Genomic DNA, 17,301 nt, shown 5'->3' with positions numbered 1-17,301 from the left:
TCTGTAACAGCTGGTCTGATCTCCGAAATGTCAGAATTTTAAAACTGATGAGTTTCAAACAAGCCTCAAATACATATATACAGTGGGGGGAATAAGTACTTGATACACTGTTGATTTTGCAAGTTTTCCCACCTACAAAGAATGGAGAGGTCTGTAATTTGTATCGTAGGTACACTTCACTGTGAGAGTTAAAATCACACTGTATGATATTTTAAATAATTAATTTGCATTTTCTTGCATGAAATAAGTATTTGATCCCCTACCAACCAGCAAGAATTCTGGCTATCACAGACCTGTTAATTTTTCTTTAAAAAGACCTCTTATTCTGCACTCTTTACCTGTATTAATTGCACCTGTTTGAACTTGTTACCTATATAAAAGACACCTGTTCACACACTCAGTCAATTACACTCCAACATATCCACCATGGCCAAGACCAAAGAGCTGTCTAAAGACACCAGGGACAAAACTGTAGACCTGCACAAGGCTGGCATGGGTTACAGGACAACACGCAAGAAGCTTGGTGAGAAGGCAATTATTAGAAAATGGAAGAAACAAAAGCTTTCTTGCTCTGGGTCTCCATGCAAGATCTCGCCTCATGGGTAAGGATGATTCTGAGAAAGCCCAGAACTACACAGGAGGAACTATTCAATGACCTGAAGAGAGCTTGGTCAAGAACTACAGGAAATGTCTGACCTCTATAATTGCAAACAAAGATTTCTGTACCAAATATTAAGGTCTGTTTTTCTATCGTATCAAATACTTACTCCATGCAATAAAATCCAAATTAATTATTTAAAATCATACAATGTGATTTTCTGTATTTTATTTTTTTAGATTCTGTCTCTCACAGTTGAAGTGTACCTCAATAAAAATTACAGACCTCTCCATTCTTTGTAGGTAGGAAAACTTTGCCCCACTGTGTGTGTATATATATATATATATATATATACATACACATATACACACACACCAACAAACACAAAAACTACCTGAAGGCATATTATCCATAATTCTTTTTTTGCATTGTGTCGTCACCTGACTAAGCTACTCTGGAGACCTAAAAATCTGTAAACCGTTAAACATGGAGGACAACAGGCATGATGCATGTGTGAGGACGGGCATTACAGGAGGGTCAGTGGGCCAGAGAGGAGGAGGTGAGAGGAAATATAATAATGATAAACAGATTCCTGGCCACAACACCCTTTTTATGATCTCTGGGGTACCTTTCCACCTTGTCATGTCCAAAGTCCTTGCAAAATACTCAGCAAAGGAACAAGAGATGACATAGATGTGTGTTTCCCCATGCATTTCTAATTTATGGGCCCAATGATCTGCTGATGTAGGCAGCCACATGCAGCTCAGTGCACCAGCTCAGAACACCCGGGCTGCGCTTCATTAGGTGCTCACGCCCTTAAGTTGCTGACATTTCCATGCTTACACCCCAGTCTTCTAATTGTTGTAAAAAAAACAAAAACAAAAAAAACCTCAGATTCAGCCACAAACACTGAAAATCTCCATGATAGAGCTTGATTTAATCTTTCCACACTACAATCTTTAAAAATGGCATTCGTTTGTATGTTATCCTCTTCGTCCCAGTCCCCACCCAAAAAATTCATCATGTCCAACATGTCACATTGTATGTATGGTGCAAGACAAACACAGAGACAAGATCATTTAAAAAATCTATAATAAATCAAACTGCAGTAACGTACAACAAGAGCTGTTTGAAGTTTAACTATAATTCGAAGACATCATTCAGTCAGTGACATAATTAACATAAAAAGCTGCCATTAGTTTTTCACACAAATGTAAAAAGTGAAAATTCTATTTAATAAAACACATTCTGTGCATTTGCCTCTGACGTTCCTCATTCATACAAACATCCTGATGCAAAAGCACAAAGTCTTCACACTGCATTTAAATCAATTCACATTGGATGAAAATATGTTCTTGACAGATTCACAAACGTCACTGTTAAATGTCAGCAACTGATTAAAAGAAGTCTGCATTTCTGCAAACGTGTTCAAGTCAGTATTACACTTCAGGCATATAACATGTTCTTTAGATTATTCTTCTGGAATGTTTCTGAATATTCCATTTAACATTTGACCAAAAACATGATCAGATCATCATCAAGGTCATAAAACTAGATTAAAAAAAAAATCATCTAATTAAAGAGATAACATAAAAAATAGTTTTAATGCAGTTTTGAGTAAAATGATCCAATATTGATCACGTTGTTGGAAAAAGTACACGAACTCCTTGAAATACCAGTTCGTATAAAGTAGTACGGTAATTATCGTCGGGTCTTTTGATCAAAGGTGTGAATATGGGAGGCCTGGCCCTCTATGAAGAGCACAAACCTTCCTCTTCAATATTAAAATGTGACCTTCATCAAGCAGGCTTGTGAATGTGTGTCTCAATCAAGACATTCCTGAGCTCAAAAATTTGTGATCTTTATCAGACTGTGAAAGGTTATGCAACCAGTTAAAAAAATTAACTTTGGAAGTTTTCACCAAGTACTGTTGGCCGATCATGCGCAAATCTGAGAAATTGATCGCATTTATTACTGTCCACAGGAGTGGGGGTCCAACAAAAACCTCTCTACACTGTTCTCTGTCGATGTGTTCATGAGTTTACCATCTGATCAACACAGAACAACAATATCCATGGTCGAATGTCCACTGCTCTCCAAGAACATTTATATGTGAGTGAGGTTTGAAAAAAAAAGCCATGTGGATAAACCATAAGGCTACTGGAAGTATTTTCACTGGACAGGCGAGCCCAAAATTTAATTACATCAAAATTATTACATTCAGAAAAATTATGACACTCCAGCACTTGCCACCATTGATGGAACTACCAAATTAGCACGAGACCATCAACTACTACAGGAAAATCTCAGGGTTTATGTTCAGACACAAAAGCTCAGGAGAAAGGTGGTTATATAATAAGACAATGACCCTAAACACACAGGCCTGTTTACATGGAATGGTTAAAGGGGAAGTAACTGTGTTTTGAAACGGCAGAGTCAAAGTCTAGACATCAACCCTCCAGAAATGTAACTCAATGATCCCAACTGAGTACTTCATGCAAGGAAACCTACAACTATCAGAGTTGAAGCAGTTTTGTAAAGAGGAATTTGACAAAATTATTCCAAGTGAATGTACTGAAGAAATACATTAGAGGTAAGTCCTTTACAGGCCCTGAGGCCCATTGGCACCTATTCCCAAACTCCATAACGTGAAGCGAATGAGAGTCTAATACTTTCAATGGGTGGAAAAACAGTCTGATTAAAGTTGCTTCCACAGCCAAGGTCGGCATTCATTTCCAGCAAGGTGGACTTGGCCAATGTAGACAAACTGTTTTGTCCAATGGCACAGATGGACAGTATGAACAGGAATTGAACCCAGGTCTACATATTGATAGTCCAACTCCTTGCCACTGAGCTACCTGCTCCACAAACACAGGAAATGGTAATTTTCCCCAAAAAACACTTTCTTTTGGATAATTTTCCCTGTGATTAACAGCATAAGTATCAGATTAAAGGAGTAGGTCATTCAGTGAAATTTTACTCCATAAATACAAATTCAGGTGGCACGATGGCTTAGTGAATAGCACTGTTGCCTCACACCAAGAAGATCCTGAGATCGCTTCCCGCGTGGTCCTTCCTGTGTAGACTTTGAATGTTCTCCCCGTGTTTGAGTGGGTTCCCTCCAAGTGATCTGGTTTCTTCCCACTTCCAAAGACATGCTAGCTGAAGTGGAAACTTTAAATTGACTGTAGGTATGTGAATGTGTTTGTCTGTCTACATGCGGCCCTGTGATAGAATGCCGTCCTGTCTAAGGTGTACCCTGCCTCTTGCCCAATGACTGCTGGGATGGGCTTAAGCTACCCCACCCCTGTGACCACTGATTGTCATAAGCCAGATATTGAAAATTAATGAAGAATGACTGCATATTCAGCTCTGAAATTTTGGGTTCTAACAGATAATGGTGAGGAAAAGTGAACCTCCCATTTTGGGACAAGATGGTATATTTTACCATGAAAAATAAGTATAACATAAAATAAATAAAGACAGGCTGACCTATCAAGTTGAAACCTTGTTAATAACTGTACTGTCTTGGTTGCTAGCAAGGCCACTGGTGCTTGTTCTGTAACATAACTAAAACATAAAAATAAAAAATAACGGTGATATTTGTTTTAAATGGGGCATCTTTAGCAAGATTTACGACTTTGACATGTTCATGTTTTAAGTCAAATACACAGTACAAACAGTATGTAGAAACAGCAGAATTCTAAAGAACTCTAAATACTTGGTAGCACCACTGCATTGTATATTGTCTGCTCATTTAAAATGTAAAAAGATTACAGTTAAGTTCATATATATTTTGAGACGGCCAAAGTTTTGGGTTATTTCACTTTACACAGTATATTGTTTAATGCAAATCATGTAAACTCTCTGGGGCTTTCAAATCAGATAAACTGGAATGTGCAGCTACATTTACAGAAACAATGCCAATGTCCAAATATATATGGACCTAACTAAATATTAAAAACTAAGATGCAAAGATGTCTGATAGTTCACAGTAACAAAGAAATACACAAGTCAAGTGATTCATTAATACAGATTGATAAAATAAGCAATAGCAAGCATTTTAATTTCACATTCATTGTCTTAGTAAAGTTGTATTTAGTTTTCATTAAAGCTGAGTTGTTTTGTTTGACAATTACATCCTTCTGCTTTTATGGATAGAAAACTGCATCTGTAAGTTGTATAATTTATTTACAAATTGTCACATACATAGAGGTGACTACTGCAATTGATCATGGACCCGACTGTTATTGAAGATCGCAGTGTTTCACACCATATAAACGGTTTTAAAATAAGAGATCTTGATGAACATAAATTGTTTCATAGTATTCCTCAGCACACTACAGTACATTATCTGAAGAACATTAAATTACCACAAGATGTCGTGTTTATCAAGAAATATTTGTGCATGAAAATGTGACAAAAAAAGCCAAAGGAACAAATCTTTTAAGTGAGCAGATCTTAAAGACCCAGCTCCATAAAACAAATGACTTCTGTCAACAACAGCTGACACCAGAAAATTTAAAAGTATCTTTGGTGGTAACCACAGTGGCCCTGACTGTGCTGTGCCACATGAACCAATTAAGAATAAAATAAACTGACCAGTTTTGTAACAGTTATTCTTTTCTGTGTGGGAAAAAAAATGATGGTGTGTGCTTACAAATGTTTTTGTTCTTTATCTGTTTTCATAAACTGGATCAAACTCATTCCTCTCACTGATGTCTCTTCTGTGTTTTGTCACTGGGTGACCTGGAAACAGATCAAATCCAGCATTTCGACGGATTTTCTAATTTTGGCTCAAAGGAGGGAGGAAATTCAGTTTTTTCTAAACTCGCAGTGAGTGAGTGAAATAAAACCCTGCCAGTCAGACAAATCACCTTCACCCGTTTATCCCATTGGGTGCTACTGGAATTAGATTGATACAAAAATCACTAAATCCAGAAGCAAGTCTAGAATAAACTGCTAACTGCTAAATCAGTTTCTTCTGGTGTCTGATCCAGCTGGATGTGATTTGAATAAAGGGGAAACCCGCACAGCGTGACGTCGCACTTTCTGTTTCATCGTGTCAGTGTATCTTTAAAACAAAGTAATGATGCTGCAGTAAGTGTGTTCTATGATTTTTTAGATCAGGTGTCTAATCGGGATGACTCACCGTTGTCAGTAAGTGACGGTGATAAGGGGATTAGAAGGTGTCCCGTGTTCTCAGCTTTTCTTGCATCTCTTTCTTGTGAGTTTAGTAGGAGGAAATAAGATGCAATGGAAATACAAAAAAGTGTGGGACGCAATTAAGAGAAATACTTTAAGATCCATCCACTGTCTCCTAACGGCCCCTAGAGGGCAGACAAACTGACAGAGTGAGTCAGTCACTGGACACACAGACTCATCAAACACACTTTCTTAAAAGACTACACTACGTTATCTTCATCCGGACTCTTTGCTGGCTCCAGATCTTTTAGCATCTCCACCCCTGAGCCCTTCGCCTGGTCTTGGATGTCCATGGTTTTGTGGTTGTGGGTTCCTCCTCCCTTCACTGCCTTCTCCTTATTCAGCTTGTGGTAGTTGTAGATGTTCATGATGAAGAGAAAGACACCGCCAGTAGCAATCACAGAACCACACATGAAGTAGAGGTATTTATAGGATCCGAAGACATCCACCAGTAACCCTGAGTGGAGACAAAAACTGCTTACAAAGGTTGTGACTTCAGAAACCACAAATACAAACCACACAGTAAATTTTATAACATTTGGTCCCAGTCCAAATCACATTTTTCAACTCCAATAAGAGTCATTCACAGCATGATAGAGTTGATTTTATCCTGCGATAGAACTGATTGATTTAGCACTGTGATAGAGCACATTTAACTCTGTTTGGACTGGAACCAAATGTTATCCTGACAGAGTATATTTTACTCTACAAAATTTACTGTGTAGTATATTTTTTGTACCTTAGAATATTATTATCAACATTTTATGTTGAATGTTGACTATGTAACCCATGTTGCCACAGCTACTTTGAAAAAGTAATCCAATTACTGATGACTCCTTGAAAAAGTAACTTAGTTACTTTACTGATTACTCAATTTTAAAAGTAACTAAATTAGATTATTCGTTACTTTCAGCAGCTGCTGACAACACCACCCCACGCCACCTCAACATGACAATAACCAATTTTGCCAATACTCACTTTATAGTCACCCTTTCTTGACTTCAATGAACATACTTGTTTTATAAAAGAATAAAATAGAGACATCTTTCTTGACCTCATATTTAACTGTTGACAGCACTGTAACAATAAAACTTACAATTTCTAACCTACATTGTTTATAAATGTAATTGTTAAACTCTTTGTAACATTTAAATTCTTTCTAAACATGTTAGTTGTTGAAATTATTGTTATTCTAAGTAGTACTAGTATGAAAAAATGTCTTCAAAAGTGGACATTTAATCTAGGGCTGTTGTGGGGAGCCACGCCCCCCCTGTTAACCCCCAAAACATGAATCAGCTGCAAATCATGAATTATCCTCAAACTGTTAACTGCAAAACGTGAGTACTGAAAAAATATCTCCAAAATGTGAACGCGGGTCTCGCAAAACGTGAATATCATTCGTAATATACATATATATATATATACGTATATATGTGTGTGTGTGTGTGTGTGTTTTTTCAGTTTTTAAGTAGTTTATGGATTTCAGTTTATGGGTCAATTACTGCAGGAAATCTTGATCGCAAACCCTGTGACCGCAAATATTATTATTTTTTTTTTTTCTTGTGGGGGTCACTACAGCCTGAGGAGATGATCTGAGCAGCTTCCGCTTCTGGGGTCAAGTGCCCGGTCCCGCTGGGTGTGTCCTGCTCTGGGGACAGTGTCAAGTGAGGAATGTGACTGGGACGGTCCACCTGTCAAACTCTGGTTATACTACAGCACTCAGTTTAGAAAAATGTGCAAAAATTGAATTTTAGTCAATTTTATTGCTCATTTTATGACTTATTTTAATGATAAAAAAAATCACTAAAATTCAACTTTTGCACATTTTTCCAAACTGAGTGCTGTAGTACAGAGGTATGAAGTCACCATCAAGTTAAGTCTCAAGTCATAATGACCATCAACTGTTTGCAAGCTGACTTGAGACTTTGACATGGGGCTTGCAGGCTGATGACTTGAAAATGACTTGACAGTGACTTCGTCCCTCCCCTGCTGTAGTATAACCAGCAGGATCACACTGATGTGTGCAGTAAATTTTGTGTCACTACAACATATAACATTGACACTACTGAAAATTTAAACAATAAAAAATTCTCCAAAGTTTTTCACAATGACATTTTTTCAAACTGTGTGCTGTAGTATAACCAGCAGGAGACTGCTGATGTGTGCAGTGAATTTGGTGACACCACAACTGAATTTATTGAATGTTTCTGGTGTCTTGTTTTTGCACTTTGTAGAGTTTGTAGGTCCCTAAGCTTCCGTTCCTCCGCCGCCTGCTCGTTCAGATCAGTATTATTTTTCCAGCTCAGATGATGGCTCATATGGATAAAAATAAGGTTGTAGCTCGTTGTCTACCTTCCTGAGGTTAGAAACTAGTGCTGTTTGTTTTTCTACTGTACAACGTTTCTCTGAAGATCACTGAGGCGTTTACCGGAGGGGGAGGTTTCTGTCCTCTGTGAGTTTGACAGGTGGACCGTCCCAGTCAAACTCCTCACCTGACACTGTCACCGGAGTGGGACACGCCCAGTGGGGCCGGGCGCTTGACACCAGAAGTGACAGCTGCTCGGATCACCTCCTCAGGCTGTAGTGCCCCACCCCCCCATAAAAGAAAAATTATTTTTGCGGTCATAGGGTTTGCGAATAACATTTCCTGCAGTAATTGACCCGTAAACTGAAATCCATGAACTACTTAAACTGAAAAAAAACATATATATTATGAATGATATTCACATTTTGTGAGACCCACGCTCACGTTTTGGGAGACATTTTTTTCAGTATTCACACTTTGCAATTAACAGTTTGTGGATAATTCATGATTTGCAGCTGATTCACGTTTTGGAGGTTAACCCCCCTCCCCCCCAGCGCCCACATTGCCTTCCGCATGGATTCGCCCCTGGCTTGCTCTTTGAACACAAGAATGGATAACATTTATTTATGCAGAAAGCATGACCAGACTGACAATTAAAGTTTTTATCAACATTTTTACATCATGTCGTCCTCAGAAAGAGACTTGGGTGCATTTGGGTGGAAAAAAAGCGTTAGCATTTGTGCGTAACAGATCAGCTGTTTTTAACGAGGACACACAGAGCGGCACAGAGTTTTAAAGGGAAAAAAAAAAGCGTAAAAATGTGTTTGTAAAACCATAGCTCTGAGCGTCACCATGCTTTAGACAACTGTTTTTCACCTTGGAGCTGAGCAGCAAAGCGGGTGCGGCTCTGTGCAGCAGCTCGCTGAAAGTGGGCAGTTCAGACCTCCACATGTATCTCATTGGGACACCTGTTTTAAAGCTGCAATCAACCCACAATACAAAAGTAAAAGTAACGCAGAGTGACTTGGAGAAGTAACTTTAATTTGATTACTGATTTGGAAACATTAATGCGTTAGATTACTCACTACTGAAAAAAGCAGTCAGACTAAAGTAACACGTTACTAAGTAACACGTTACCGGCATCACTGTATGTAACACAAAAATGCACTGAGAAGCCAAACATTTTAGTTAAGAGTATGTTCATTCCATCACTATGTATTTGAAGGTGAAGAACAGCAAACTCAATTATGATGCATTTTAAGAGAGAGAGGGAGAGAGAGACAGAGATGATTTTGAGAAAAGTCCTGTCAGAAAAGACAAAGGTCATTCTGGATCTCTGTACGTCTACAAAAGCAATTTGGACATGTGCTACCCAGGGTGTTGTCTAGAACATGAGAAAAAGATGTTGTACAACCAAGCAGTGCAAGTTCCTAAATGTGCACCCAGTATAGGAGTGATGTGTCTATTTGGGGGTTCTGAGGACACGCGAAAACTGAAAATATTGAAGCAAATTTGGGGCCATCTGGTGCAATCTACAATATATGGAGAAACATACATATGCCTCAGTCAAGATCAGGGGTCAAACTTTCTCATTTTGTTGAAATAAAGCACAAATCATTCTAGATGCAAGTATTTGCATATTGTGAGCCTCAAGTTGTTACAGCATGTCACATTCCCCATGTCGAACTTTTTCAGGGTCAAATATCTTATTTCCATCATGAAATACATACCCAACTGCACTCACAAATGCAGGTAAAATTTACGTTATGGTGTCTCATTGGGAAACTGCAGGTTTTTGATGTTGACACTGTAATGTCTTGTTAAAGTAGATATTAGATTTGTAGACTGTGCTTTGTAGCAAATATTCTCCTCTTTCCTTTGCAGTTTACTAGATCCAGAAAGAGAAAAATTAAACATGATCCAAAGAAGAGGAAGGCGAGCTCAAAGAAGAATACTGAATGCTTACTCTGGGAAAAGTAACTAAGATTTCAATATATATTTTAACATATTCCTTGTTGAACAATTCTAACAATTCCATCTGTAGTCTGCGACACTGTAAATGCCCTCTAAAATAACAACAAAAGTAGTTTATTCAACAAAATTTTGCACAAACATTCCCTACATTGTGACCAAGTTGCATGAAAAAATCAGAACAATACAATGATTTTGGAATTTTCCCAAAAGTGAGACACAATTTGACCCCCTGATCTTGTCTGAGGCCATCGCTCAGACAAGATCAGGTCTTCTTAAGAGCCAGATTTTATAAGAATCAGGTAGGTTTCTATTAGTGGGTGATACATGACTCCTTCAGATTCGTTCCAACTTTTTTATGGGTAGATATATGTTAGAAATTAACAAAAATCACATCCAGTGTAAAATGCACCAAAATTAAAGATGCAGATATCAAATCGAACTTCCATACCGGATCGGTCGAGGCCCGGGTTAACAATGACCATCACCGGTGCTATTGCCCAACAGGGTGACGGTGTAAATTGGGATACTGGTGGGCAAAGAAGAAGAGGAGGGGAATGTGTCCACAGACAGCGGGAGAAGAAAACTAGAAGGGTGGAAGTGAGAGTCTGGACTTTGAATGTTGGCAGTATGACCGGTAAAGGGAGAGACCTGGCTGATATGATGGAGAGGAGAAAGGTAGACATATTGTGTGTACAAGAGACCAATTGAATGGGAAGTAAGAGCAGGAGCATAGGCAGTGGGTTCAAGATGTTGTATCATGGTGTGACTAGGAAAAGAAATGGTGTTGAGGTTATTTTAAAGAAAGGGTATGTTAAGAGTGTGTTGGAGGTTAAGCCAGTGTCTGACAGGGTGATGAGTGTGAAGTTGGAAACTGAAGGGGTGATGATGAATATCATCAGTGCATAAGCCCCACAGGTAGGCTGTGAGATGAAGGACAAAAAAGATTTCTGGAGTGTGTTAGATGAGGTGGTGGAGAGTGTACCCAAGCAAGAAAGAGTGGTGACAGAGTGGACTTCAGTGGGCATGGTGGCAAAGGGAGCAGAGGTGATGAGGAAGTAATGGGTAGATACAAATGGACTGCATTTATATATCACTTTTCCATCTGCATCAGACGCTCAAAGCACTTCACAATAGTGCCTCACATTCACCCCAGATGTGAGGGTGCTGCCATACAAGGTACTCACTACACACCAGGAGCAACTAAGGGGTTAAGGACCTTATTCAAGGGCCCGTAGTGATTGTCTGAACAGGCTGGGATTTGAACCAAGGATCCTCTGGTCTCAAGCCCAATGCTTAATCACTAGACCATCACCTCCCCAGATACGGTATCAAGGACAGCAATGTGTAAGGACAGATGGTAGTTGATTTTGCAAAAAGGATGGAAATGGCTGTGATGAACACCTACTTTACATCTCACCAAACGGAATGCCGACATCGCCAGGAAAGCACGCTTCTTAAAGAAACAGGGAAAAATCCAGCACACATGGACTTCAAACTGTAAAATATTCATCAAACTGAACGGATCACCAGAACAAGCAAAGGTTATGGCAATAAGGAACATCGAGGAGCTGGACAAATATGAACAATAGGTATGAGGACTCAAACACATCACAGCACCATGATGCAGACTGGAGCAACCCACTCATCCACATCATCTACACCCAGAGACAAGAGAGACATAATGACTAAGGATAATGATCCGTTTATTTCTGCCCAGGAGCTCTGTCTAGATACATTTAATTATAATAACTCTGCTAACCACCCCTTCGAATCTGAAAATGATCCTGATACCTTTTTCAGTGAGAATATTGTGAGACAGTGCAAATATTTTACAGAAGAACAATTCAAAAATTATAAAATCAATGATGAAAATTTTTCAATTATACATTTCAACAGCAGAAGTCTTTCTCGTAATCTGTCCACTATTAATGATTGTTTGAAAACATCCAAAAAACGTTTTTCAGTTATTGCAATTTCAGAAACATGGTTAAATGAGGATAATAAAGATCTGGTATATCTTGATGGTTATGAATTGTTCCTGGTTAATAGGCAGACGAGAAGGGGCGGAGGCGTTGCATTGTTTGTAAGGTCAGATTATAACTGTAAACTCATTAACAACATGTCATTTACAGTGGACAACATCATGGAATGTGTTACCATAGAAATTACATCTATAAACTCCAAAAACATAGTTGTTAGTTGCATTTACAGAGCTCCTGGGACAAATATTGACACCTTTGAAGACATTATCTTAGGAATGTACAACAAAATCAACAGAAATAAGCATTTATTTGTCTGTGGAGATTTCAATATAGATTTTTTAAACCCTCACAATCATCCACAAATTACCTCATTTATAAACACCTTGTACTGTTTAGGACTGTTTCCAACCATCATTCATCCTAGCAGAATAACTATGGATACAACAATCTCATTGACAATATTTTAACTAACGTTATATCCGGTAATCTTAGTGGGGGACTACTGGTCAGTGATATCAGTGATCACTTGCCAGTTTTCTCAGTCTTTGCATTGGAGGGTTGTTGCATGTATCGAAGCAATATCAAATTCATGAGTAGAAAAGTAACACCTGAAACAATTGATAATTTAAGGGAGGATTTATCAAGTCAGAATTGGTCAGATGTTTTTGTTGATGATGTTGACAGGTCATATGATGCTTTAATTTCCATTTTTTCCAGTTTGTATAATAAACACTGTCCATTTGTTGACAAAATATATAGAAATCAATATAGCAACAAACCATGGATAACTAAGGGACTTCAGAGGGCATGTAAAAAGAAAAACGTACTATATAAACAATTCATAAAACTACGAACTAAGGAAGCTGAAAGTAAGTATAAAACATATAAGAATAAGTTAATCAATATCATGAGACTCAGTAAAAAAACATATTATAATGAGTTACTTGTCAAAAATAGAAATAACATCAAAAACACATGGAACATATTAAATGAAATAGTAAAAAAGAATAGAGTAACTAGAGATTATCCTTCATTTTTTCAGAGTAACAACTACATCACGATTGATAACGACGAGTCTATTGCTGAACACTTTAATGAATACTTCGTTAATGTGGGTAAAAATCTTGCCAGTAAGATTGACTCATCAACTAATAACTTCTGGGTAAATAATTCAACGTTTAACAAATCTGTTTCAATGTTCATTGGTGGTACTCATGAAAGGGAAATACTTGATCTGGTTCATGGTTCAAAAAGTAAGAAATCGACTGATTTAATAATTTGGATATGGCTTTATTAAAAAAAGTTATTGATTGTATAGTAAAACCGTTCAATTATATTTGCAATATGTCACTAAGTACTGGTAAATTTCCTTCTCAAATGAAAATAGCCAAAGTAATTCCTCTGTTTAAAATTGGTGACAAACACACACATTTTCTAATTATAGACCTATATCACTCCTGCCACAATTTTCCAAAATTTTGGAAAAAATATTTGCTAAAAGATTAAATGATTATTTACTGAAGCATAACATCATTTGTGAAGAACAATATGGATTCAGAAGGTCTCGAACTACATCACATGCTTTGATGGACTTTGTGGAAAGTATAGCAACTGCAATTGATAATAAACAATACACAATAGGTGTTTTTTTTTATTTACAGAAAGCGTTTGACACAGTTAACCATGGAATACTATTAAGTAAACTGCAGAAATATGGAATCAGAGGTCTGGCATATGAATGGATAGCTAGTTATTTACAAGGCAGATTTCAGTATGTTCAATTCAATAATACAAATTCTGAACTCAGGGATGTCACATGTGGGGTGCCGCAGGGCTCAGTGCTGGGTCCTTTGTTGTTTATAATCTATATAAATGATATAAGTTGGGTGTCGAGTTCACTGAGATGTGTCCTTTTTGCGGATGATACAACTGTGTTCTGTAGCGGTGAAAATCTTGAACAGCTTCTGGACATAGTGGAGAAAGAACTGGAAAAATTTAAGGTTTGGTTTGACGCTAATAAGTTGTCACTCAACCTTGGGAAAACTAAATGTATTATATTTGGAAATAAACAGGCACCCAAATGTAAAAATTTAACTATAAACAATAAGGAAATTGAGTTAGTAACAGAGAATAAATTTTTAGGTGTTATAATTGATAATAAACTTAGCTGGAAACCACATATAAATTATGTGAAATCAAAATTGTCAAAAACTATAGCCATTTTGTATAAAGCCAAAGACCTACTGCCGCAAGAAGGGTTACTTACTTTATATCATTCTCTGATGGTACCATATATGACATATTGTGTTGAGTCATGGGGAAACACTTACAAATCAAATACCAATCCAATATTCCTTTTGCAAAAACGAGCCATACGAATCATCTGCAATAAACAATATCGTGAACCAACTCATTCTCTATTTGTGTCTTTAAATTTATTAAAATTCATTGATTTGGTCTATTACATTACAATTCAAACTTTATTTCGAGCGAAAAACCAAGCCTTACCGAGACATGTCCAGAGTCTGTTCCGATTGAGGGAATCCAGATATAGTTTAAGAGGTTGTGCAATTTTTATGAAACCACCAGTAAGAACAAATGTAAAGGGTTTTTGTGTGTCTGTGGTTGGGGTGAGGAAATGGAACAAATGTTCAACAGAGGTTAGAATGAGTAGTACCTTAGTGAGATTTAAGAAACTACTCAAAAAGAACATTATGTCTAACTATCATAAAGAAGCAAATATAATTTGATTTATATGGAATGTTCAATTTATAAGTGGGACTTATTGTATATTTGAATGTGTGGGTATGTATATGCGTATGCAGATATATAGATATGGGTAGGTGTATATGTATATAAGTGACTGTGTATTTGTATGTATATATTTATGTTTGTAAAGTATATACGTATGTATATAGGTATATATGGCACAGCCCAAGCAGAGGGTCACCCCCAAGAGCCTGGTCTGCTTGAGGTTTCTTCCTTATAGGGAGTTTTTCCTCACCACAGTTGCCTAATGCTTGCTCTGGGGGTTGGTAAGGTTAGTCCTTACTGGCGTAAAGTGCCTTGATTCGACTTTCTTATGATCTGGTACTATATAAATATAATTATAAGTGAATAGTATATTGATGTGTATGTCTGTGTGTCGACATGTAGTAGTGAATTTATATTTATGTAAATATGACTGATTAGAATTGTTGGACTTGTACTAGCAGGGGTGGGCGCTAATAAGCTTTGCTTCAGCCCACACCCTTTCAGACTCACTAGTTTTGTCTGTGTTTGTTTGTGGAATTGTTCATTTTTTTCTATTTGAATATTTTGTGTGCCGAATTAAAAACTTTGTCACTTGTCACTTACTTTAAGGAAAGGGAGGAGCACTGGGTAACATATAAGAGTAGAGGAAGATGCATCCAGGTGGACTACATCCTGTGTAGGAGATACAAGCTAAAATAAGTTAGAGACTGTAAGTTGGTGGCAGGAATGAGTGTATCTAGGCAGCATAGGATGGTGGTTTGTAGGATGACTATAGAGGTGAAGATGAAGAAGAGAGTGAGAGCTCAACAAAGGATCAGATGATGGAAGCTGAAGGAGGTAGACTTGTGTGAAATGCAGTGAACTGGTGAGAGAGGCACTGGATGGAGGGGAAGCAATTTTGGACAACTGGAAGAGTACTGCAGATGTGGTGAGGGAGACAGCTAGGAAGGTACTGGCTGTGACATTTGGACAGCGGAAGGAAGACAAGGAGACTTGGTGGTGGAACAAAGATGTCCACGAAAGCATAAGAAGAAAAAGGTTGGCAAAAAAAAAAAAGGGATAGTCAGAGAGATGAAGAAAGTAGACAGGCGTACAAGGAGATGCAGTGTAAGGAGAAAAGAGAAGTGGCAAAGCTTAGGAAAAGGCATTTAGTGAGCTGTACAATAAGGCTGAATCTCAATTCTACCCCTCAGCCATTCCCCTCCATTTTGCACGGGCATGAGAGACAGAGGGGTGTCTCAATTCTCTTTTGGAGCGAGGCGGAGTGGTAGGCGGAGGGCTACAAACCCCTTAAAACTGAGTGAATCTGGATGCACACACTGTTTAGAGGGGTAGGAGGAGCTTACTGTTGTCTCCAAAGAAACAAACATGGCGCCCAGAGCTGCACAAATGAAAGCAGCTTTCATTACAAATTACGCTGTTTAGAAAGTTATAGCTTGCCAAAAAACTTTACAGGCAATTGCCTATGATAGCAACGTCTATGCTGCTGGATGCATATTGTGTATATATATATATATACATATATATATATATATATATATATATATATATTGTCGTTCTGAAGAATATCGTAACTTCGCTTGTGCGCTGAGGCTTATAATGCATATACACACGAACGCTACGATAAGACACTTTTATATCTCACAATGGAGAAAATCATGATAAAGGATAAGCACATTAATTTGTATGTTCATAAATCTTTGGATAATAGCGATCCCTGCTGTTGGATTTCAAGGTCTGTAACGTGTATTTTGTAAACAAACAGGAAGCCCTGAGCACACTCTTCTAATAAGCGTCTCCTCATGAGGAGAAGTTTCATCAATGAGTAAGTTGGAAAATATACACACACACATGTATATGTGTAACACATAACCTCACGCCCTAATAGACTGCAATTATTTGTCAAGGAAATTTCTAAAAGAAATAGGGCTGGATGCAAAAAATTAATAATTAATTATTATCAGTATTATTAACATTAATTAATTATTAATACTATTAATTATTGCCGATTTTGCTCTGTGTAAGATCAGATCTCAGAAGCTAAGCAGTGCGGGACCTGGTTAGTACTTGGATGGGAGACCTCTTTGGAACACCAGCGGCTGTGTGTGTTTCTCTAGGTAACACTGGAGTTGCGTCAGGAAGGGCATCTGGTGTAAAACCTGTGCCAAATATAAATGCGGATCTGGTTGTATCCGCTGTGGTGACCCCGGACACAAAACAGGAGCAGCCGAATGGGCAACCAACCACAAATTAATTAAATGAATTATTAATACCACAAAATTCTCCGATGTGTCGAAGAAATCTGCGACTTCTTCTATTTCTTTGCATTTACGCAGAAAGGCGAGAAAATAAAAAGAGCAAACAGGCTACTGCAACAAGTTTTGCTTCGGTTGCAATGTTGACAAACACTGAAGACAGCAGTTTGAGACGGGCAGTTTTTTCCCCTAAGGCGGAATTCATAGGGCTACAGGCATACCCCTCGC

General features: G+C 37.9%; 1 protein-coding gene and 1 long non-coding RNA gene across 2 annotated transcripts in view; both read right to left on the bottom strand.

Annotated features, from left to right (window-relative positions):
* Nucleotides 1–1,802: 1,802 nt before the first annotated feature.
* Nucleotides 1,803–17,301, bottom strand: part of LOC117507327 (monocarboxylate transporter 2-like) — a 93,813-nt gene continuing 78,314 nt past the window's right edge. The window contains 1 exon segment of the mRNA XM_034167171.1: nt 1,803–6,260. Coding sequence (XP_034023062.1) covers nt 6,004–6,260 — 257 coding nt within the window. The 3' untranslated portion in view covers nt 1,803–6,003.
* Nucleotides 11,182–15,924, bottom strand: LOC117507328. Its single transcript, XR_004559683.1, has 2 exons — nt 15,418–15,924; nt 11,182–11,483 (listed from the first exon to the last, which is right to left on the bottom strand). It is a non-coding gene; the product is annotated as an uncharacterized LOC117507328 (long non-coding RNA).

This window comes from Thalassophryne amazonica, chromosome 3 (genome assembly GCF_902500255.1).
Source record: "Thalassophryne amazonica chromosome 3, fThaAma1.1, whole genome shotgun sequence".
NCBI classification, from domain to species: Eukaryota; Metazoa; Chordata; class Actinopteri; order Batrachoidiformes; family Batrachoididae; genus Thalassophryne; species Thalassophryne amazonica.
The sequence above is the reverse complement of the archived record's forward strand: the minus strand, read 5'-3'. Positions and strand labels throughout refer to the sequence as shown.